The sequence below is a fragment of the Chenopodium album genome, chromosome 1, assembly GCF_948465745.1.
Source record: "Chenopodium album chromosome 1, dcCheAlbu1.1, whole genome shotgun sequence".
NCBI lineage: Eukaryota > Viridiplantae > Streptophyta > Magnoliopsida > Caryophyllales > Amaranthaceae > Chenopodium > Chenopodium album.
In genome coordinates this window covers 87,972,705-87,996,932 of record NC_137834.1, presented here as the reverse complement: position 1 = coordinate 87,996,932, position 24,228 = coordinate 87,972,705, and the positions used below count along the sequence as shown (strand labels likewise).

Here is a 24,228-nt window from a genome sequence, read left to right as displayed (position 1 = left end):
ATGTTTAAAAAAAAGAAAATACTAACTAAAAAAACTATGGTACGGACAAATAACTAATAAGTCAGAATCAATATATATTTAGAAGAATACAGTAGCCTGTAGTTTAGTTTACCGTCTAATTTGGCTAGGCTCAAGCTGACATTACTTGGCCTACGGACTACAGTTTCATTGAGCCAATTGTTTGGGACACTATGTTTATCATGAATGTCTCAAAATAAATAAAGAAAACTTTACGATTTTATACATTGGATAGTAACCTAAATCTTGAGACCAAGTAGCATAAGTCACAGAAATATCTGTAGTTCCACGATGAAAATTGAATTAGAATATGAAGATACAAAGTACAAACAGCACAAGTCTCAATTCAGCTGCAGAGGAAGACCATCCAGACAGCCAGTAAGCTAATCAAGTTATACGACATGCTACATGACATCGATATTGATCTTGTAACTGAATACGTAGTACATGCTCAAAGATCATCTCTTAGCCTTTCTTCACATAAACACACTCACTAATTCAAGCTATCAGCATGATGGTGTGTACCTTATTGCTACAGTCCTTTTAATACAAAACTAAGCCATCTCATATTTTGCTAACTGAAAGTCATTCGACTCATTCCCCAAAATAGTGAGCAGATGTTCACCCAGTTGAACCTAACCCAAATGACTTGACAACATTGCTGACACTTTCAGCAAATGTTCGAGAGGTTATCTTTTTGCCGGGTACGTGGAAAGGATTTGAAACTGCATCCACATAAGCTTCATGAAATTTCCTGAAGAACTGTTTTCAACCAAAATACACATGATCAGCTAAAAAAAACAGGAAACACAAATGGTTTCAAAAGAATAAAAACAGGAAACACAAACATAATATGTGCAAGTGGCCAAGTGAGAAATATAATACTACATATATACAAGTGGCCGAGTGTGCAACTCACTGAATGAATCCACCAGGATCCTTTGTAATGAGAAAGCACCAAAATCCATTATAAAGCTCCAAACTAAGTCATACTGAGTTTATTGGACAAATACTCTCATATAATACACAATGAAATCATCATAGTAGCTTGTCATCCAAGGAGATGATTTCAATGGAATAGAGAGCAGACAAGCTGAAAACTCCAGCACCACCTACTAAACCGGTCATTTGATTTTGTTTCATAATGAAACTACACACCTTGAGCTTGACAATCAATAACAGATCACAGAGCACAGCTTCCTTGGGTAGATAAATGAAACAATGACTCCTAGATGCACAAGCACCAAATTGATTAACCAACTCAGCCGCACACACTAGAAAGTCCTCAAAGCTAGCAATATCCAGTATTCTACAATGCTAACCCACAATTATTCCTATACCAAGTAGAATTATCACCAAGTGCAACAAATTTACGAATGAACTCCTAGTGAAAAAAGGAGACTTTATATAATGCACCACATGATGGACAAAAGGCACAATGTAAAGCAACTTCAAGCACGGCTTTTGTTTGGCAAAGTTTCCAAGCTTATTGCATATACTTATACTTACAATTCTCACATCAGCATCTCTGACCTCTAAATCAGTTGTCACCAAAATGAACTTCACCTTAGTGTTAGCCAAATAGCCATACCTACAAGCAACAAAAGGTTGACTTCATCAGTATCATTATTTCGGCTGCCAAAACCACATTATTAGCAAATTGACAGTCCATCTTGGCATAACTCAAGAGGAAAGATGCCTACACTTTGTAATTCTCAGTTGGGTAAAGCAGACCTAAAAATGATTCATTCAGCACAGGCCCAGATTTCTTGGGATTGTTCACTGAGATGTAATAGTAAGTCAGATAACATAAACTCAATAAATTAGTCAAGCATGAATTCCACAATTAGTGGCAGAAACATGATTAAATTATCTCCATACATCAAATGGCTATGGCACTGTCAACCACAGTAAGAATATAAAAATTAAAAAAAAATCCACCCTTCTATTCATACACTAAGACATCAGAACACCTGGATAAATGTGAATATCAAGCTATCTGCATTTTATCAGCACAATTAAAACTTCAATCAACTTGAACAAGAAATTTAGGATTAACGCTAAATGAATAAACATGACAAAAGACCAAAAAATTGAAACCAAAGGTACATTTGAATATTAGATGACCAAATGAAAAGCATTAGGGTTGTTCTTACAAAAGACGATACTAAGTAATAGAGTATCATACTCTGTCACCAATAACTTGTAACTAAACTAATTTAAATGCGTAACATACTCCGTAGATGTATAAGCTTTAATACACATTGTTAGTGCCTCTACTTTATTCATGTACTCTCTCTCTCTCTCTCTCTCTCTCTCATCATTTCTTCAAAATCCAACTAATCCAGCGATTTAAAGGGCAACTTTTCAAGGTTATCATAAGTGACCTTTCCAATATATGAGTGCAATTTGCAATAACACTGAAAGGACAACAATCTAATTCCGATTTATGGTGTTAATAAATATTGGTTACTCTTTAAACGTGAGTGGGATGATAAAATGATAATCCATACTTAAAGGGGTGACTTTTGAAACTAAAAAAGGTAAATTCAATATATTTATATATGTTAACCTACTATGGCTTCTAATGCTTTGATTCAAGGGAGGCTATTCAAGCTTAAACATCATTTAAACAACAAAGATCCATGCTATGATAATTTATGAGATCCTAATCCTCTATGTTTTTGTTGTTCGGCAGACTATGGAAGTAACCAAGGCTTCTTTATTTCCTTCTTTGTATTGTTCTATGAAATGTAGCTCTCACTTGTAATCAAATAAAAACAAATCCAACATATAGTAGTTGGAAGCAATATTTAGTGTATAGTTAGATGTTCAGTCAAGAAATTTTAAAAGAATGAGAGAGCAAGAGATATACTGTAAATTCTGATGAGTCTCATGTTGAAATCTCCTAGAAAAATAATAATTACCTCGAACATCTAATTCCTACATTCAAGCAGCAATGTTTCACACACTAAAAGGGCGCAGAAACGGCTAACTCCAACAGCAAAATCTGTGATTGAAATCCAAGTTTCAACAAACCATACATAACCTTGGCTCCAATCAGGCAATCCAAACCTGAAACCTAAGTCCCTACATTCGGAAATGCCTATCAAATCTAGGGTAATCATTTTGCCAGCTACAACAAAGAACTAACCACCAAATCAAATCTCAACTCTAAAATCCAACCTTTTATGTTCAATCCATAAATGAAACCCAAAACCTTAAAATTTTCCTACTTGCAAGAGTTGCAACCTATGTTACTCATACTCGGGTCCGGCTCGAGTACTCTGTCAAAGAATTTCCATAAGTTTGACCCTAAATGAAGTGTCCAACTGTCCATATTCAAAACCCTCGTCGGATTAGATCAATCCGACAAGGGTACTAAATCTAAATTGAAGAGTCCAAGTAACGTAATAACATTCAACACAACCCAGATAAACAAATAAGCAAATTATGAGCTAAAAATCATCCAAATTAAGAAATCAAATCAACAAAATCGTAAAGACAAAAGGGACCTCGTTCGTCAATAGAATCAAGTGAGCAGTGAACAATGTGATGAAGCTTGAGTGCATCATTATCATCACCCCCAGTAAAACTTTGAATGTAGAGAGGATTATTCTGCCAAAATCACCCTAATAGTCAGTTTAATTTGCCCAGAAATTAATAAAAAGACAGAAATATAGTTAATTAAATTCATCAAATTTGATGTATAATGAAAGAGAGAGAATGAGACCTGGTGACCGACGACTGCGACACAGACGATCATCTCCAAACAGTGCCGGATTCCTCCGTGTACGGTGGTTTAAATAGGTCGGAGGGTTGGAGCTGGGAAGACGAAAGATTATGTTCGGAAGTTGGATGTCAAAAACTGAAAAAAATAAGAAAATGGAAATAATTTAATACATGTAAGTGATTTTTATGCGTGTTTTTGTCGTAAATTTCTAAAATTATACGGTACAATTTTTAAGAGTATATTTAATGTTTATATTAAAGGCGATCAAAAATCGGGTCGGGCCAGACTTTACCATAATTTCTCGTTCTCAAATCCGTAAAAAGTAGTGGCTTTATCGGGCTAAAACGGGCTTTTCGGGCTGAGTTCGGGCTTTTTAACTAAAACTGCGTTTTTAGGCTTGCTCAAACCCGCTCTATTTTCAAGCCGAGCCGATGTTGATCATCTCTAGCTTCTATGTAGTCGTAAGGATTATGTATAGCATTACTTTTAGTTTAATTATTGTCTAAAAAAAATTATTTTCGAAGCAAGTTCAAGTAGTTCTTTGCCCTACCTTACAAGTTTTACAACCCTTGCTAATTTGCGCTTTGGCATATTCTTCTTCTACGACAAATGTTCTTAGCTCATGTTTTGTGGTTTAATTTCATACTAACTTTCTTAAAGAGATTTGTATTTACCCATTAATTAATACTTGCATAATAGTGAAAGTGGAGTACAATATAAAAGAATATTCCTATAAACGTAGCAAAATCCTTCTTGACATTGTAGTTATAAAATGTTTATAGAAAACTCCGGAGTGAGTTAATTAAGGTAGCTATGTGAGTATTGTACATATGATCTTGTTTACCAATCAAATGTTAGCTTATTTACTTGGATTGGCTGAGTAGCTAGTTGATAATTCATAATAGTTGTTTGTGTATGTATGTGTTTTGATAGAGTATAAAACATATTTCTGGGCCTCAACCATTAGCTTAAGCTTTTGGTTGAGTTGGTCCTCTAACATTTTTAGTTAGGCATTGTGTTTTTAGCATTGTTCGTGTTTAGATATGTACGATAAATGACATATTTAATTGACAGTTAGTTGCTAACTAATACTGATGATCGATGTATTTTATTATTAAAAGGGACTAACTTTATCATTTTAATTGGAACAATTAACCAATTAGTTGCTCCCATTAGCCTTTTCTATTTGGCTGAAAGCCCTTTTATCAAGATTTGATTTTCGTCCATGGCAAAAAATTATAAGCCAAAAATCATTAAAAAAAAAAAAACCAATCAAGAGTCTTATTGTACACAACTACTTACCAAACAAGGCGCTTTTTTAAATTGATCAAATCATCTTCACAATTCAATTTCTACAATTTTTTTTTTCCAAAATTGTTGGCATCAACAAATTAGGTTTCATACAACTTTATCCATCCTATCATGCTTAATGCTTAATTCTTAATTAGTAAAAAATAACTTAAGGCACAGTGGCAACAATCTACCTATAAAATGTTGACATAACTAAGACAACGACGGTATTATTATTGTTTTAATTAGTATAAAGCCGAAAATTATGTGCTTAGATTATATACGTATACATGATAAAACGCCAAATAATCCACGACTTACACTAATCCGCCGCATATTAGCCATGGAAGCCTCTTAATTAAAATAATTAGAGATAAAGGCAGTTAAAAAAAGAAGCCTTATCCAATCAACTCCCATTTTTGAGTTTGGGACGTGTCAATATCGTTGCTAATGACCTAGATTAATTGAGTTGATTAGCCAGCCAAATTACTTTAATTATATCGTACATGCATGCCTTTCTACATATACTTGGATTTGATATGATATTAAATGTTATTATGGGCTTATGTTACAATGATTGGATTAGAAGCTACCACTACACTAGAGAATTATAGAGGTTGCGTATCTGATTTTTTTCATATTTATACCATTAAATATAAGGAATTTATGCTAAACCAGAAGCTTCCTCAATCAAATATGTATATACAAAAAAAATTCATATTCGAACCTTGTTATACTGGCATGGTTCTAGTGATTAGGGGGAGTTTTGGAGTCCAGGTGACACGTACATGTTCTTATAAACGCTTTAATTTTAATACATAATTAATTATTTAAGATTTTCGAGCAATATAAGAATCAATTTAAGCTCGATCAAAATAGGTCGTTCTCAAGTTCAAATAGTGAGCAATGATATAATTACTAGAATAAATAAACGACAGAGAAATATACGAAAAAAAGTTACAAGAACATAATAAATCAGCTAATTAGCTAGTGAATTAGTAATCTTTACAGTTTCTATCCATGTATGTAATTTTTATAACTTTTGTAATAAATACGTACTCTAGAATAAAAAAATTCATAATAATCGTATACCTAGGCTATATATATATATATATATATATATATATATATATATATATACACGAAGTATATATTGCTCGTACTAATTTGCAATTATTACATGGAAAAACTATATATGAAGTATCGGTTGAATATATATATACGAAGTATATATTGCTCGTACTAATTTGCAATTATTACATGGAAAAACTATATATGAAGTATCGGTTGAATATATGCATCCTAATAGTACACTAAGTATGATGCATTGGTCGATTTGATTAATTACGTACACCATGATGCCATATACCAACTTATATCGTCACTTGTTATTACAACCCTCCTTTATTTTCTCTCTCACGGTACGAATCCAAAAGATATCACAACTACTATGAAGAACCATATTTTTTAATAATGTAGCATAAAGATCTTATTATTAATTAATATACATCGATAATTTATTTTGATGTGAACTAATTAAAGAGTATTATATAGATAATGGAATTTAGAGAAATAACTCAAAGATGGTATATTCATGTAGTTCTTACAAAAGTGCCCAAGGATATTCGACTTTTTCTTGCCTTAAAATTTATTTATTGGTTGATTATAAATTGTGGAAGTGGCGGTTTAATTCTTGCTAATATAATTTTAAACAAAGTTGTTGTTGGGTGCGTTAACTTTTTTTTTGTTTTTTGATAAGTTGTGTCATCATGTGTCGTGTAATTGTGTTTGTATAGTTTAATTTCCTACTTGAGTTCTACTTCTTCATGTTACACTCTTTTAAATGAGCATGGAAATAAAAATTTAAGTGTTGATACTTGATAGTTATGTGGATCGGAAGAAGATAAAGTAAGATAATAAAATATTCAATAACGCAATATATTAAGGACGGAGAATAATGTTACCAAGTCATATATTTAGTATTTACTCATTTAGTGATATAAAATTGGCTCACTTGTAATTAATAATGAAATTAGGGCCTGTTTATATTTACTGAATTGAACTGAAATGAATATTTTATGAGAGAAAAACGAAGCTGAACTGAACTGAACTAAACAAGACCTGAAGCTTAACCATCATGCTTGATCTAGAACTTATGTGTTTCATATATATTATAGAACGACTATTCCTATTTTACTATATCAACTTTCTCCTAGTAAAAACATCAAGTTTGGGGTGGCTTCATATGCGTGTTAAATGTGTGTCAATGAATTATTTAGACAACAAAAAGACTTGCGTGGACCTGGTCCACAATAATATTATTGTGGACCCGATATTTATACACACGCAACTGACGTTATATTGAACATAGGGACCCTTATTTTTAACATAGTAACCTTATTTTTAACATAGTAACCTTTATTAAAACTTGTATAACATTTATTATTATTGTGAACTTGAATACAACGTTATAACCCTAATTTTAACATAGTGACCTTTATTTTTCATATTGACCAGTATATAATATATTTCATTAAAAAAATTAACCTCTTTTAACCTATATATTACCAAAATAACTTTTATTTCAACATACTGACCTTATTTTAATTATAGTGACTTTTTTAATAAAACAATCATAGTTTCTCTAATATTAGTGGTCCACAATAAATTAGTGTGAACCAGGTTCATTTAAGAATTTGTATTCCTGGACTTATACTTCGTTCTCCTACAGTAAGTTTTTAAGATGAATGGATCGGATGCATGCATGCGATAACTTATCTATATATCCATGCAAATTCAGTAGAGATTATCATGTTGTTTAGATAAGTTCATATAATATTCGTCAATAAATCATTCAAACGATAAAATAAAGAAAAAAAAAAACTATTTATATGCAAAGCAAATCTAAAACAGCAAAGAAATCACTAAAATTACCTAGTATAGTTGTTATATTCCTTGCCACACATAAAGTGTTTATTTTAAAGGTTTAGATGATTATGGTCGTTTATGGAGTACAATTATAAATTTTTAAAATTTGTTCTTTTTTGCATTGGTGACAAATAATTAAGTATCAAAATTAAGTAAAGTTTGTAATTAATTAATTTAGTGGTCCAAAGGCTCATAGTAAAGCTGACTAAGCATTGGGGACCTTTTCTCCATTGAATCTCTTTCATCCTCCAATACTTGAAAACCCCTCCAAATTTGACTAAATTCCTATTCATAATTCACCATCTCATCATCATAATCATCTCATGCTTGAAAAAAAGTTTGGGAGTTTTCCTCTCAAGATTGAATGTAGTTAAATTGCGGCCACCAACTTTTATGGATTTTTTTAAGAAAATGTATTCAATTTAAATCAACAATCAAAGAGGAAAAATATTTACAAAATAACCCAAATAGTTATAAATAAATAAATAAATAATTTTAAGGTCTTTAAAAGTGACTTAGGTGCCATTCTTTTGAACTTATTTTGTAATTCAGTTAAGCTAATTTTGTTCACAATTTCACTTCAATTTAGATCTAATTCAAAACCATCACAATTCACAACTAAAGGCTCCTATTTATACTGTATGGTATATTTGTTTTGTAGCATTCCTTACTATACAAATTTTCAATGGTCTTGTCTATCTTATGTGTAATTTGTACTTTCTCAAGATCAATAAAAAAAGTTGCTCTTTGTATGTCATATGTGAATGTGTAAAATACGGGTTTGGGCCACACACTCCCCTTCACATAGACCAACTCAATTTGGCCTAGTGAACTTTAATAAGCTATTTAGGGTTCTACAGTGGGTCTGACTGTGATACCATGTTAAATATATGTCTGCACCGTTTTCACAACTTAGAGAGATAGTCCACTTCCCAAACCAAACGAGATCCATTCCAAAATCATATGACAATAACAGTAGTAGCTTCTTAGGGCCTGTTCACATTTACTTAATTTCAGTTCAGTTCAACTCTAATTAGTTCAGTTCAGCTCCAATCAGTTCAGTTCAATTCAGCTCCTATTCTCTCTCTCTCTCATAAAATATTCATTTAAGCTCATTTCAGTTCAGCTCCAATCAGTTCAGTTCAGCTCAGTTCAATAAATGTGAACAAACCCTTAATCTTATAAAGTGATTACCCTCTCTTCTTCACGGCTACAAAGGATCGTTAGATTGTATCTCCAACAAGGCTGTAATTTTCAGCGATATAAGCGGGAGATGCTTCGCAGTGCAAGATCTACTCGACGATCGTAGTTTTTAAGAAGGAAAGTTCTATTTGATTCAATATCTTATGTATTTGTTAACGTCGAATCTCTATTGTACATGTCGTATGACTTTTAATTAATGAAATATTTTTGCTATTTAAAAAAAAAAAAAAAAAAAAAAAAAAAAAAAAAAAAAAAAAAACACTTATCTGAAGCACTTATATATGGTTATAATTGAGAGGTCTATTCTTTAATAGAATGTAAATAGCACATTGTTAAATCTATTATTTCTTAAATTTACTACAAAAATATATGCTCAAAAGCTAACAATTCCTCTATTTGCAATACTTGTACGGTTAAAATATAAGATATCAATTACGAGTAAGAAACTTATTTTTTTAAAAAAATTTGGGGATGATAATTAAAATATGAAAAATTTGGGGATGTTATTAAAAAAACAAAATAAACGGTTTGTCACTTTTAACCCTTTTTCTTTAAAATAAAATTGGAATCCATCACTGTTCACTGCCCATAAATAGTTGGCTGTGTTTTTCTCCACTAAAATATTCTAATTCGACGGAAATTGCCGTTCTCATGTCTCATAAATTACAGACTATTTTAATGGTGAAAAAGCCAAAGTTTTTGCAGAATTTTGGACCAACCTAAACCCCCATTAAAATAACCCAAAAAAAATTTAATTGAAAACTATTTCACTAATTTACTATTAATGGGTTGAATTTTATAGATTCACTTAAAAATTAATAGCCACCATTCCCACTAATTATAATTCCCCTTTTTCACAAATACTTATACTCTTTAAATTTTCTTGTTTTACTCTCAATCTTCTTTTTCATGGCATCTCAACCTCCATTGATGATTTCTTTCTTCTCTAAAGCCCTGTTTGTTTCTCTGCAATTAATTTCTTCCTAAATAAATTAATCAAAAATTAAATAAAAATTCCCCCTTTAATCCATTTTTCTTCTGTTGACTTATTTGGTACGCTTCTCTCTTTCTCTCTCTAATTTTTGATGTTTTTAATTAAGGGTAATTAATGGGTAATTAATTATTTTCAACATTTCTTTAGTACTATCTTTGACTGTTTTGTATTGGTGGGTATCTTGTCTTTCAATCTTTGTTGATTCTGTACATTTATTTATATAAACATATATAAATAGTAGTCTTACTAGTCTAAACTTTGTTTTAGTATGTGGGTCTTTGAGATTTGATAGAAATAATTAAGCTAATTAGGAATCACTAATCATCATTTGCTTCTTAATCTCCTTTTTTCTGATTTGGGTAAGGTCTAAAATCCTTCTAATTAGCTGTAATAATGATTATTATATTATATATGCCTCATTAGTCTTTAATCCTATAGTTTAGTTGTATAATTTTTATTTTTAATCTAGCATATTAGAAAATATTTGATCTAATGTTTTATAACCCTAGCTTATATGAAGTTAATTTGGGTAATAGAATCAAGTATTTTGTCAGAGTGTAATATATGTCTGATTTTTCAGGCAATTTGTTTGGATTATCTTCAGCTTAATTGCCTTTTTAGCTGTTAATCACTCTCACTTTAATCTTGTAATTGGTTAGAATGTTGTTTGACTTGTGGTTTATGTGATGTTGAGGTTTTTGAAGAGAGTTTTTCTGAAGTATGATACTGTAATAATGTCTTACATATTATATTGCTGTGATTTTGCAGGTTTCCAAAGGTTTAAAGTTCTTTGATGTCCAAAGGCAAAGAAATTGAGGAAAAACAAGTTGATATGGAAGGCAACGAATTCGATGAACAAGAGTATGAAGAAGTTGGAGATAATTTCTACTACTGTGAATCCGATGAAGAGGAAATCATTCATGTCATTGATTTGAATTCCTCTGCAGCAGCTTATTCGATTGTTTCGGATGAGCTGCGGCCTGAGAAAATTAGGAAGAGTAATGCTTCTTCCTATGTTAATTTCGGGCTTGATCTATCATTAGGTATCAAGCCTCAGGATGCAGATTATTTACACTGTCATGTTCCTCAACTCAGTGATGAGTTGGAGAATATGATAGTAGCAAGAATTCCGCTTTTGGAATTCAGGAAATTGTGCTTGTTGAACAAAAAGTTCTTAGCTCAAATTAAAAATGGGGATTTGTTGAGAGAAAGGAGAATGATTGGTGTAAGAGAAGCATCAGTGTTCATGCTTGCCAGTGGGGAGGATAATTGGTGGGCATTTGATCAGCAGTTTACATTCCATAAGGCGCTTCCTGTATTACCTTGTGATGGTGTCTTTAGACTCGGAGATAAAGAGTCTCTTTGTGCCGGGACTCATCTTCTTGTTTGTGGGAATGAGTTGGATGGACCTGTCATATGGACTTATGATGTGATCATGAACAAATGGTTCAAGGGTAGTTCCATGATTCAGCCTAGGTGTTTGTTTGCCTCTGCATCATCTGGTGGCTTAGCCTATGTAGCAGGAGGCATTGGTCTGGAGAGTGGAGGGATTTTGAACTCGGCTGAGAAGTATGATCCTATGACCAGATCGTGGGAGCCGCTCCCAAGGATGAAAGTAAAAAGGAAGATGTGCTCTGGCGTTTACATGGATGACAAATTCTTTGTCATCGGAGGACAAAGCCAAAATAATGAAGTTCTAACCTGTGCTGAGGTTTTTGATGAGAAAAGAAATATTTGGGTGGAAATACCGGGGATTTTGAATGGTTTAACACTACCCTCTTCTCAGTCTACCCCGTCTCCACCTCTAGTTGCTGTTGTTAACAATGAGCTATACACTATCGAAACTTCAACAAACAGCTTGATGGTGTATCTGAAAACCAGCAATTCTTGGAGGGATTTGGGACCTATTCCTGTTCGAGCTGATATAAACAAAGGTTGGGGTGTGGCCTTCAAGTCTCTTGGTAACGAGTTGCTGGTCATAGGTGGATCAACTATATCTCTGTCAGGCCGTGGTATGACTATTTATACTTGCTGTCCTTACCCGAGTGCTGAAACCTTGAATTGGAAGCTCCTTGATGATGGTGGTGGCAATAGACGAAGTCATTTTATAATGAACTGCACTGTTATGGTTGCTTGAAGGACACTTGAAGGCTCAAACCTTCTTGAGCCATGGGATGGAATATCATGGGCAGTAAATTACAAAATAACTAATAAGGTTATGTGCCAGTAATTTAGGCACTTAACCTGTATTATATATCTTTGTTTTAAGTTTTTTGTGTGTTGTTTCAGCTAATGTGATTCGAGTGACTTGTATTCATATCGTGGTTGGGTTGTGCTTCATTTTACCTTTGAGGTATTTGGATTCAGTTCCCTAAAAAGAAAGCTCAACTAACATGTACTTGTGTTATTCGAAATTTGTCTTACGAAATTGCATAAAATTCCTTGAATAATGCACATCTTCCATGTCTTCCTGTCTGCTGCCAATCTGCCAGTCTCATGAACTCTAGTATGGATTTTCATCATTTCACACTTTCCTGTATTTGTAGAAGTGTACAATTCTTATACATATTCTAGTGGTGGTTTATTCTTCTTCAGAATTTGGGATCTGTATCATCACAGCAGATTTTATTCACTTTTGGCCTCTGTTAGACTGTTACGACTGTTTCATTCATCACGAATGACTCGTAATTCTCCTCCATGACAAGCTAATGCTATGAACTGTTGAATGTTTGTGTATAGGATAATAAGTGTCCATCTAGATCTGCTACCATTTACCACTCCATTTGATCAGGGCAACCATTTTGAAGTCCTTATATTTGTTGTAGTTAACTTGTTATAGGTTCCTGGGAAATTAGGCATTAAACAATGCATAGGGAAACAATCTCAAAATCAAAAGCTTTTGAAGAATGTGAAAGTTGTAAAAAGTAGCTTGTAGATTGTATGGCGCGGTATCTGCACATATTAATGTAAAAAAGATTGCATATATGAGTTTAGAGCTTTGAAAACTGTTAGAATCTGATAATCAACTTTTGTAAAAAGAAGAGATTGCAAGCCTCAAAAATACGAGTGTCTTTATGTTACTTGATGAGTGTCTTTATGTTACTTGATCTTGTATACTTGTGTTAGACACGTATATGGGAGTAGTTGTTTTGGCTTTTGAGTAAAAGTTCATAAGTTATAGCTAGAAATATTTTGAGACTTTTAGTAAGCTTGCAAGATATGAAAGAATACATAGTAAAAGGTGATTTTATTCTGATTTTATTAGCTTGATTTGAGGTAAATTGAGTCAACCTCGGCATTCATTTGCAAAACTATTGATCAGTATTTAAAGGTCGTATGTATTAAAAAATCAATATAAAAATAAATTTTAATCATTAAAATAAATAACTTTTTAAAACCTTATCAAAAATAATTTGAATATGAATTTAATTTTCAATTAATGTGTGGCCCGAGCGATGCACCAGATTTTATTCAGAATATCCGTAAGTATTTCATAGTGGTTGATAGAGTAATGTAGTCTTTAAGATTTTGTTTTATTTAGAATTCTTTTTTAAAATTATTACTCCGTACTCCGTATTAGTTACATATAAAAATCTATATACTCCGTATATTATAAGTTAAAGTTATACGAAGTACATTAAACGCAATAGGATACGGAGTAATACGAGTAAAGACCATAAACTTTCAAACAGCAATAGTTACCAAAAAGAAAGAGAAAAAAAAAAAAAAAAAAGAAAAGAAAACAAAGTAGGAGAAGGCAGCTGAAACGCCCCGCCTTTCTTTCCAACTCTGAACTTCTCTGCTTCTTCCTTCTCTCTCTTCTCCACTCTACATTTCACTTCTACTGCAATCGCATTCATCAAAGAGAACCCTATTATTTCGTCAAATTTTTCATCTTTTTCCCCCTTTTTATTGTCAATCGATGCCATAATTTCCTAATCTAGGGTTTTTCAGTTTAAACCCTAGATCTGAAAATCACTTCTAATTTTATTCCCAATTTTAAATCTTGGTTCTTTGTGATTTTCGCATTTTGGGGTTGTTGGTCGCATTTCTCTGGTAATTTAATGCTGAGGAGAATTCAAGCTCAGGGTTTTGAATTCTGTAGTTTGTAACAGTGTGCGTGAGATGAGGTAAAGCTTCGAACTTTCCCCCTTTTTAATTTCGAATTTTTGTTTATTGTTGTTGAATTTGAACTTTGGGGAACTCAAGAACATAGAATAAGTTGTTAGGGTTAGAGAATTTGTTGATTTGAGTCTTGTTTTGTTAGTGGGATTTTGGAAATGTCTGCAAATACTAACAATAATCAACCCAAGAATATTGGGGGATCAATGTCATCCCCATTTGGAAATGCTGGAATGGTAAACCCTAATTTGCCCCCAAATTTTAACCCATCATCATCATCTTCCCAACCTCAAGGTCAAAATCAGCCTCATCAGTTAGGGTTTGGGTTTCAGAATCAGTTTCAATTAGCCCAAGCACAAGCTCATGCCCTGGCTCAAGCGCAGTCGAAAGCGGCTGCTGCTGCCCATGCTCATCTTTTGCAGGCTCAGGGTATGTCCCTTAATCAGTCACAAGCTATGGGGATGGGTAATTTAGGGGGTAATTCATCTCCTTCGATGTCAGGACCGGGGAATTCGGGTATTAAAAGGGTCCCTCAGAAACCCCCCGTTCGCCCTCCAGGACCCTCAGGTGGGATTAATTTAATGTCCCCTATGAGGAATATGATGGACCTTACACCTGCAGCTGCTGCTCGGAGGAAGAAGCAGAAACCTCAGGAGAAGCATTTGAGTGATAGGGTAGCTCCTATATTGCCTGAATCTGCTTTATATACTCAGCTTCTTGAGTTTGAGTCTCGTGTTGATTCTGCATTGACAAGAAAGAAGATTGATATTCAGGAGGCTTTGAAAAATCCTCCCTCTGTTCAAAAAACTCTTCGGATCTATGTGTTTAATACATTTGCTAATCAGAATCAATCTGCTCCGAATAAGCCAAATGCGGAGCCACCTACTTGGACGTTGAAGGTGATAGGGAGGATATTGGAGGATGGGGTGGATCCCGAGCAACTTGCTGCCATGAAACCAAATCCAATGTACCCAAAATTCTCTAATTTCTGTAAGAGGGTTACCATTGCATTGGATCAGAGACTGTACCCGGAGAACCATTTAATAGTATGGGAAAATTCTCGGGCATCTGCACCCACTGAGGGTTTTGAGGTGAAAAGGAAAGGAGACAAGGAATTTATGGTCAACATTCGATTTGATATGAACTATATGCCTGAAAAATTTAAGCTTTCCCCACCTTTGACAGAACTTCTTGGTATAGAAGCTGAGACTCGCCCTAGGATTATAGCTGCAATCTGGCACTATGTTAAAGCCAGAAAGTTGCAGAACCCCAATGACCCAACTTTCTTCAATTGTGATCCACAGCTTCAGAAGGTATTTGGAGAAGAAAAGATGAAATTCACCATGGTCTCTCAGAAGATATCGCAGCATCTGACTCCTCCTCCGCCGATACAGGTGGACCATCAAATCAAGCTTTCAGGGAATAGCCCTGCAGGAAATGCTTGTTATGATATATTGGTGGACATACCTTTCCCTATACAGAGAGAGCTCTCCATGCTGTTGGCAAACACTGAAAAAACAAAGGAAATCGAGGTTTGTGATGAAGCAATTTGTGCAGCTATTAGGAAGATCCATGAGCATCGCAGAAGGAGAGCGTTCTTTCTCGGTTTTAGTCAGTCACCTGTAGAATTCATTAATGCGTTAATAGAATCCCAAAGCAGAGATCTCAAAGCTGTGTCTGGGGAAGCTAGTCGTAGTGCAGAAAGAGAACGTAGATCAGAGTTCTTCAACCAACCATGGTATGTAGCTTTATTGCAGTATTTTGTAAGCAATAGAATAGTTGCATGTTATTGATGCATATTCACTGAACATATTTTAATGTGACATTGTGATACTCAAACAGGGTTGAGGACGCTGTTATTCGCTACTTAACGCGCAAGCCAGCCAATGCACCTGATGGTCCTGGGAGCACGTAAACAAGGTGGTTGCTGAATGAGCTGTAGGAATTAGCCTCTCTTCATTTACCACTGGAAGGTCAAAGCTTGTTTTCATGCTTCTCTATTGTATAACCATCTGATGTATCTTAATGCTATAATAACTGCAAGATCACATTTTGCTTCTTTGCCTATCTGGTGCATATCTAAAATCGAGCTATTACTTGTGAAGGGATGTTATTTCCAAACTCTCCCAGAAGGGGGTGTAGTTTTAGTTTTGTGCGTTGTTTCCTTGCATATGCCTGACTAGTTATCACCAAAACAAAGCATGGATTATGGCTTCAGCCTATGCTTGTGGTACATAGCCATTCAAGGTGGCTTACTGTGTAAATAGAACTTATGTGCCTGCAGATGCAATTAATTATAAGTAGAATAGGTTGTTTTGGGTGCCATTTTAGGTCCCTGGATATGTTACCGCTAGTTAAATGAGCTTTGTTGATTCATTAGCTGTGATAAGCGCTTGTTAGCATCTTAGCATGATGCTTTGGTTGGCTTCATGTTTGCATACACGCCAAAGTCAGTTTGCTTAGCCACTCATTTAGATCCTTTCCATGTTGCTGATGTTCTGCATCTTCACCAATGCAGGTCCTTTATGCTTGGTTCTCTGGTCATCATATTTTTGTATATTCATATTTTTCGCTCTTTATTTATTCAAGCACTTACGAACTAGTAGAAATTATTATGGATAATAACATAGGAATTCTTCATGAAAGAGAAAATACAAGTTCATTTTGATGATAAACAAAATTTGTTTATCTAATGGCATTTTCGTAAATAAATTACCATTTGTGGGACCTGCATATTAATAAAAGTTGTTCACTTATTTACAAAAATGTCATGCTGACTGGAGTGAATTGTTGATATATTTACGAAAATGCCAGATTAACAAATTTTGTTTATCATGAATATGAATGGGGGCTTCATGAAATTGTATTTATTACTGCATACCAAATGGACTGTAAAAGTACCGTCGGAAGATTTATATAGTAAGTCATCCATATTCCATATACATATGCAAAATTGCAAATTACTCCCATCCCTACTCCCTTCTCGCCATTGGCCCAGCAACATTCACCTTCAATCGTCCAGTGCAAGGAGGCTTCCAGTTAGCAGCACCTCGATTCTACGATTCCCTATGCAGCCTACTACTCTGCCTTGACCTCTCTCACTCACCTCCTGTAAGGAAGTGAGTAGCAAAACTGCACCAGCAAGGCAGCAATAACTTCTGACGGATGGCGTCTTTTACGGCCGTAAGATGTCACCGATGAGAATTTATTTTGTATTATACTCCCTGTATATTTCAAAGAAAAGTAAAGTACATACATTAATTCCAAATCAATTAAAATAAAACAAGGTTTCAAAAAAAAAAATAATAAATAAATAAAATAAAACAACATCGATTGTCAACTCATATTTAACATGGCCACATGGGTAGCGGATATGTAATGGGTTTTGAGAGCTTAATTCTCAATACTAATACGGCCATACCATACCCATCTATGTGCAATTAATTTATTATAAAACTGATACTAGCTCCGTTACATATTATTTGCAACGATTAGATGTTAAACACAAGGAGATACGTTTTCAAGGTTTTTCCAAGAATATTCATGAGGTATTGTCAATCAAAGATTCAAATCGGTTTTATGTTGTTGCTGTAAAAGTCGAAGAGGGTCAAGACTTTGATCGTGTCAAAGTCGTGGAACATCAGATTAAGAATGGTACCTGCAGAGCTCTCATTACTGGACTTGATCACGCCTCCCTCTATTTTCGTACTCCTCCTCCTAAGAAGTCTCCTCCTAACCCGTTCATATCTGAGGGAGTATTTGAAACAACATTGAATCGGATGAACGACGACTATTACATGTACTTCCGTTTGGATATGCCGGATTGCGCTAAGAACCTTTACAAAGTGGACACATTCAAAGGTGGAAGGGAATACTTGTGTAAGATTTCACTGAAATGTGACTGCTGTTCATTTGATACTCGTGGCATGTACAACATGCATCAACTACTATACGAGACGGGGTTTTATCGTTACTTGTTAGGATTATTGGCAACAATAATATGGTTATCAAGGAAGATCGTATTAGCAACCTACCAGATGAACTATTGAGCAAGATTATGTCTTTTTTACCAACTAAAGAAGCTGTGGCAACTAGTATATTAGGTCGAAGGTGGCGTGATCAGTATATTGAATATGATCTATATCAACTCTTAAATGAGATTCAATTTGTTGATTTTGCTTGTGATTCTATAGGGGAATATGATCTATATCAACTCTTAAATGGAATTACTACTGTTCAATACATGACGCTCCACTTGTCTCACATCATAAGGGTATGTTGGTTGATTATTCAAAGTAGTTGCTATAATTTAGGAGTCATGCATTCTTAGCTATACTTTATTTGTTATGCCTATATAAGGTCTTTTAGTTTTAATTGAATTGAATTCAAATTAGTTTTTGTAATTCTTTCCCTTCTCTTAGGTACCACGCCACTTTGATACGAATCGTGTCCGCTTGATGAACTTGAAAAGGATGTACTTGTCAATACCCATTGAGTTTACTGACTTCACCAAACTTGGTGGTCATCTCACCAAGTCTTCAATATTTGTGCTACTCACAGGTTAGTAATTAAGTTATTTAGTCGAGTTAATTAAAATTTGTAGTCACCTTGCTTAGTCTTTAAAATACTTATAATAACACTTTATTAAAACATTTGATCAGCTTGGGCAAACCTCAAGCAATCCAACTAATCTTTAAATGGTCTCACAAATCCTTGCAAATGCGGGGAACCCTTTGTGTTTCACCTCAACTTTCTCGTCCTTGGAAGTAAGAAATTATGTGGATTCTAAACAAGCAAGGGCCCTCATCACTCGATTCTTCCTAAAAAAAGCCAAACTTTTAAGAGAGATCAAGGTTTATTTCAAGGATTTGGATGAAGAAATAGAAAGACAATTCCATAGTTTCAACCTCCCTTCGGAAGCTTGCCATTTATCGATAGAGGAAGAGGAAGAGGAAGAGGAAGATGAAGAGGCGGGGGAAGAAGGAGAAGCTTAGCTTGTTTTATAAATATTATGTTGTTGCATAACGTACTCTTGTAGTGTATTTCTTTTTATAAACTTGTGCTTATATGTGTTGACGTAGTATTGTTACGGTATTGAACAATAATGTTTCTGTGTTTGATTCATAGGTATAATTCTCTTGTGTTGTTTATTATTATTTTTTTTTGAGAACTTGTGTTGTTTATTATTATGTATTGTTTAATGTTCTCATCTGAGTGGGTTGACCTAGCTCTTTAGATCTTGTTACATACAATTAAGACCCTTTATAATACTATAATAATACTACTTGTATTACTTACAATTAAGGCCTATAATACTGATATTGTTAGTACTTACAATTACACGCGTGTATCTTCCTTATGAATCACAAACCAAAGTAACTAGATGGATCAAAATGTAATTGGTTTACACTACAAAGTCTTGAAAATCATTTCCAAAACAATCCTAAAAATTATACTCGATGGTAATTCATAAAATACCAACAATAGTAATGGTTATTGCCAAAAAAAAAAAAAAAAAAAAAACTTAATTAGAGAATGATAGTTCATATACTAGTGTATCAATTTACTCGAATATAAACTAAGTTTGTAAAGTTTTCATCAAGCCTTGTAAACCACCCATCCGCTTCAACATATGCGGAGTGTTAAGAGTTTTGACTTTGCTAAACATCTTAGCAAGGCGTTTGTACTCTTCCAGTAACTTCGTAACTTCTTTAACTTGAAGCCCAACTCCACGTGCAACCCGCATGATTCGTGACTTGCACATATCCTTTTTACAATCTAACTCTGCATCACCATAGTCAAGTCAAATCAAAGTCAATTACGTTTCAAGACTTTCAAAATAAGGAATAATATATATATTTCATCATACTCACTCTCTTCTTCCTCAATAATAATTTAGGAAATTTTATTAGAAAAAACCATGTAAAAAACTTTTTAAAAAAAATTGGCAGAAAGAAACCAAATTGCAAAATATTTTTGTTGAAATAACCCAGGTGGACAATCTGGCGTTGACTAGATCTTTTTCGACATTGACTCTTCCCCCCCTAATTTCCCTCTAATTATTTTGTTTTAATTTTCTCCCTTTTTCTTCTAACTTCCTCCTGCTTATCTCTCCTTATGAGAAGTGAGAAGAGAGAAGAGAGGAGAGAAGAGAGAAAAGCAAGAGGGAAAATTAAAACAAAATAATTAGAGGAGAATCAGAAGAAATTGGGTGGGATTAGTAAAAACTAGGTCACGTGTCCGGCACATGTAGAGTCAATGCCGGAAAAGAATCAGTCAATGCATGATTGTCACCCTTGGTTGTCTTCAACAAAATATTTTGCAATCTGGTTTCTCTTTGTCAAAACATTTTTATAAGGATTTTCCTAACAAAAAAGTTATTATAAACGGTTTTTTTTAACAAAATTTCCAATAATTTAATGTATTCAACTCTTTTCTCTTAAACTTGAAAGAAGACAAACTAAAACATTTACTCATAAACTTGAAAGAAGACAAACTAAAACATTTACCCTTTTTTTTTACAGGAACTAAAACACTGACTTGGTATTAAACAAGATAGGAAGTATATACAGGAGGTATTTTTAAAACAAAAAAAGCAAATCAAGGTATGGATCAAGAACAAGTTACCTTTATTTGTCATTGAATCCAAAATGGTCATATAGCGCTTAATCTTAGCCTGGGCATCCTTTTCTTTAGTTTTGGGCATCAAATCAGATTTGAATCCAGGAAGCATTGATAAAAGCGGAGACATAGGACCCATGTTGAGGATATTCTGCAACTGCTCATACATCATTCTAAATGTAAACTTCCCCTTGGATAAATCTTGAGCCTGCTTCGATTTCTCATCCTTGCTAATAACCACTCCATTTATCTTTTTCATAAACCCTGGCAAGTCACTCATACCTATAAATGCAACCAAATAAATAAATCATCATATATATATCGATCATATACTACAATACGTACTAGGAATTGAAATTGGAATACACGTGTACAAATAAATAAATAAGGGCCGGGGGAAGTATATATGTTACGTACCTAAAAGGCGTAAAACAAATGATTGGGTGTTGAACTCCTCAAAGTCATCCATGTGTTCCCCTGTCCCGATGAATATGACAGGACTGTCGGTGGCAGCCACGGCACTAAGAGCACCACCTCCCTTTGCGTGACCATCCAGTTTAGTAATAATCACGGCTCCTACATCAACACTTTGCTTAAAGGCTTGTGCTTGGTCAAATGCAGATTGACCAATGCTACTATCCATCACAAATATCACTACATCTGGTTTCGTTGCCTGTTCAAGCTGACGCATTTCTTCGAATAGAGAAGCCTCTTGTTTGTGTCGTCCACTTGTATCAATTATAATCAGATCATAAACTTCCTTTTTCAACCTTTCCACACCTTCAACTGCAACTTTCACGGGATCTAATTCCGTGTAACTGTTACCAATTTCACCACTTGTCAATGCATAATCATTACTAAATAAACAAAATCCCCTAGTACCATAATTCAAAGAATTCAATATACATACCTTCCATAGAAGGGAATTTTAGCCTTAGTTGCGTTTTGCTTCAACTGATCAAAAGCACCGGCTCGAAAAGTATCAGCACAAATAAGAGCTGGATTCCAACCATTTTTCTTATGATGACGGGCATATTTTGTACATGTAGTCGTCTTTCCGGACCCTGCCAAACATAATTGAATTAAACATTTATTGATCGATGTTAAGAAGCATTGTAATTAAATTTAATCTTAGCCCTTTAAATGTGTAGGACCAATCTTATACGTTTATTATATTTAACTTTTAAATTAATTATATACTAAAAAAGTAATATTCAAAAACAGTTTTCAATTCCTCTTAATTATCTCTGAAAAAAACTACCGATGGCCATACATACAAATATACAATTTCATAGTTTTTGTTACTGTATCTTCAAACAATTGAGATTTCAATTCCCTTTTATAGTTGTCAACATAGTCATGAAATCAGATCAATTTTTTTAGTTGTTCTTTATAATAATATGGATTAATATGGCTAGAGGCCAGATTAGCGTGATTAGTTCTTTCGTCAAAATGAAAGAACAAGTACACAATATATAATTATTCATCTTCAATTTAGTTCTTCACCCATTTAAAAATAAAATCATCTTCTTATTAGTTCCAAAATCAGCAATAAGCAAGATGGGACATTAAACTATCAACAATATCATCATACTAAAAACCACAAATCAATCATCAATGGGAGGAATTGAGATGAGCATTGTTAAAGGAATACAAGGTAGCCGATTAGTTTTTTTTTTTCTAAATATAATATCATAAATATATTTTTTTTAAAAAATAAAAATTGTCCTCAATGTTAGTGGTTTAAAAAAAAAAAAAAAAAAAAAAAAAAAAAAAAAAAAGGTAGGGTTGAACGTAACCTTAGGAAATTAAAGAGAAAAAAAAAAAAAGTGCATACATAACATACCTTGCAGACCAACAAACATAACAATACTTGGTTTGCCTTTCCTCGGAGTAAAAGATGGCTTCTCCGAATTCAACAAACTACATAACTCATTGAATACCGCCTTTAAAAAACAAATATCAAGTTAAAAATCGAGCAGCAATATTATAATTAAGTAATTGATATTAATAGACAATATAATCAAGGTTTTAAAAAGAGATACAATAGAAAAGTATAGTACCTGTTCTATAATTTTGCGCTTATTAAGACCCTCAGAAATATGATCAAGATTGATATTGTTCTTAATATTGTTAATGTGGCGATTGATAAACTCGAAGTTAACATCAGCATCGCGAAGAGCATGAGTGATCTCATTCAAGCATTTACCGAGTGCCTTCTTATCGATCACACTTGAATTATTTAGTTTCCGAAGAGCATTAGATATGCACCTCCCTAATTCTGCTAACACCATTATTGCACCTTTTTGTCTTATGAAGGCCAAAAAAAACACTACTGCTTTAATTAATTTTATGTAAAACTGTAATTTTGTGATAAAGCTTTGGCTTAATTCTCATTAACACATGGCAAAGCCATTAAATAGCACAAGGCAGAGAGTTTCCTTAGTCGTATCAAACTAGGAAACATGATAACTATGGGAATTAAATATCCTAGCATAATATCTCTTAGATAAAATATATTTTCCAAATCTAAATATTCCCTAAATATATCGTAATAAAAACCTAATGGTGTTAGGATACCTATGATAAAAAATCAAGCCCAAAATTGTTACCCGTTTTTTGTTTGTTAAAAATCAATACCAATAGTTTACTTCCAACTCCAACAAGGTCTCATTCTCTATAATACTAGTTTATTTAAGCTCTAGCAAAATTATCAAATAATCCATTCCAGATAGATTTGTTATTTTGAAGATATTACTAAATTTCATGCTACAATATATAAAACCCATAAACAATAGGAAAATCCCCAATGAGGCAATAAAAATTAGTACGATGTATGTTTTTGCTAACAGGAAATAAAACTTGACAAACTATACGTCCAATACACACATCTAACACCCAACTTCCCAATTTTTCTATGTTCTTCAATTCAATCAATAGATACAGCCTACAATGTATATTCTTCACTGATCCTCTAAGTCCTTAACGAACTGTAAAATGACAAATCATGAATATCAGCCTAAAGAAGAGCTCAACCAAATAGCTAGAGGAAAAATTAAGTCAACATCTTATCTGAGGCTATAAATAAAACCATAAAAGCACAAATGGAGCTCTTTAGAGATGTGTCTATACCTAAAACCCACCCCCCAAAGGACATGGACCTCTTTAGATATGTACAGGCAATACTTTATATTTTTTATTAATGTTTTAGGCTTTTAGCTAGACTAAATTGAAAAGAATACAATCATCATGGAGCTAAGAGTAAAAATAGAATGTTGGAAGGACATACTGCGACCCGAGCTGGCTGTAGTTCATCATT

The 24,228-nt window shown here is 33.6% G+C and overlaps 4 protein-coding genes across 4 annotated transcripts; 2 read left to right on the top strand and 2 right to left on the bottom strand.

Moving 5' to 3' along the window:
* Positions 1–284: 284 nt before the first annotated feature.
* Positions 285–3,899, bottom strand: LOC145625104 (uncharacterized). Its single transcript, XM_081678188.1, has 5 exons — positions 3,752–3,899; positions 3,534–3,636; positions 1,722–1,800; positions 1,528–1,609; positions 285–780 (listed from the first exon to the last, which is right to left on the bottom strand). Exons 1-5 carry the CDS (start codon positions 3,782–3,784, stop codon positions 640–642), a joined length of 438 nt encoding a protein of 145 aa, XP_081534314.1. The 5' UTR covers positions 3,785–3,899; the 3' UTR covers positions 285–639.
* Positions 3,900–9,752: 5,853 nt separating this feature from the next.
* LOC145625099 (F-box/kelch-repeat protein At3g27150-like) lies at positions 9,753–12,620 on the top strand. The gene is made up of 2 exons (XM_081678183.1): positions 9,753–10,225; positions 10,935–12,620. The coding sequence occupies exon 2, from the start codon at positions 10,960–10,962 to the stop codon at positions 12,301–12,303; it is 1,344 nt and encodes a 447-aa protein (XP_081534309.1). The 5' UTR covers positions 9,753–10,225; positions 10,935–10,959; the 3' UTR covers positions 12,304–12,620.
* Positions 12,621–13,849: 1,229 nt separating this feature from the next.
* On the top strand, positions 13,850–16,392 carry LOC145625093 (SWI/SNF complex component SNF12 homolog). Its single transcript, XM_081678177.1, has 2 exons — positions 13,850–16,026; positions 16,131–16,392. Exons 1-2 carry the CDS (start codon positions 14,447–14,449, stop codon positions 16,201–16,203), a joined length of 1,653 nt encoding a protein of 550 aa, XP_081534303.1. The 5' UTR covers positions 13,850–14,446; the 3' UTR covers positions 16,204–16,392.
* Positions 16,393–19,642: 3,250 nt separating this feature from the next.
* Positions 19,643–23,203, bottom strand: LOC145625090 (signal recognition particle subunit SRP54 2-like). The gene is made up of 6 exons (XM_081678173.1): positions 22,973–23,203; positions 22,756–22,855; positions 21,820–21,973; positions 21,327–21,727; positions 20,916–21,191; positions 19,643–20,072 (listed from the first exon to the last, which is right to left on the bottom strand). The coding sequence occupies exons 1-6, from the start codon at positions 23,201–23,203 to the stop codon at positions 19,867–19,869; spliced, it is 1,368 nt and encodes a 455-aa protein (XP_081534299.1). The 3' UTR covers positions 19,643–19,866.
* Between the last annotated feature and the right edge of the window lie 1,025 nt (positions 23,204–24,228).

Coding starts and splice junctions, on each gene's coding strand:
- LOC145625090 (XM_081678173.1), bottom strand. CDS start 23,203: ATGGTGTTAGCAGAATTAGGGAGGTGCATATCTAATGCTCTTCGGAAA. Junction 21,974..22,755: donor TATGTTTGTTGGTCTGCAAG/GTATGTTATGTA, acceptor TATGTTTGGCAG/GGTCCGGAAAGACGACTACA. Junction 20,073..20,915: donor GGATTCAATGACAAATAAAG/GTAACTTGTTCT, acceptor ATGGTGATGCAG/AGTTAGATTGTAAAAAGGAT.
- LOC145625099 (XM_081678183.1), top strand. CDS start 10,960: ATGTCCAAAGGCAAAGAAATTGAGGAAAAACAAGTTGATATGGAAGGC.
- LOC145625093 (XM_081678177.1), top strand. CDS start 14,447: ATGTCTGCAAATACTAACAATAATCAACCCAAGAATATTGGGGGATCA. Junction 16,027..16,130: donor GAGTTCTTCAACCAACCATG/GTATGTAGCTTT, acceptor ATACTCAAACAG/GGTTGAGGACGCTGTTATTC.
- LOC145625104 (XM_081678188.1), bottom strand. CDS start 3,784: ATGATCGTCTGTGTCGCAGTCGTCGGTCACCAG. Junction 1,801..3,533: donor TGATTCTATTGACGAACGAG/GTCCCTTTTGTC, acceptor ATTACATCTCAG/TGAACAATCCCAAGAAATCT. Junction 1,610..1,721: donor CCAACTGAGAATTACAAAGT/GTAGGCATCTTT, acceptor TGTTGCTTGTAG/GTATGGCTATTTGGCTAACA.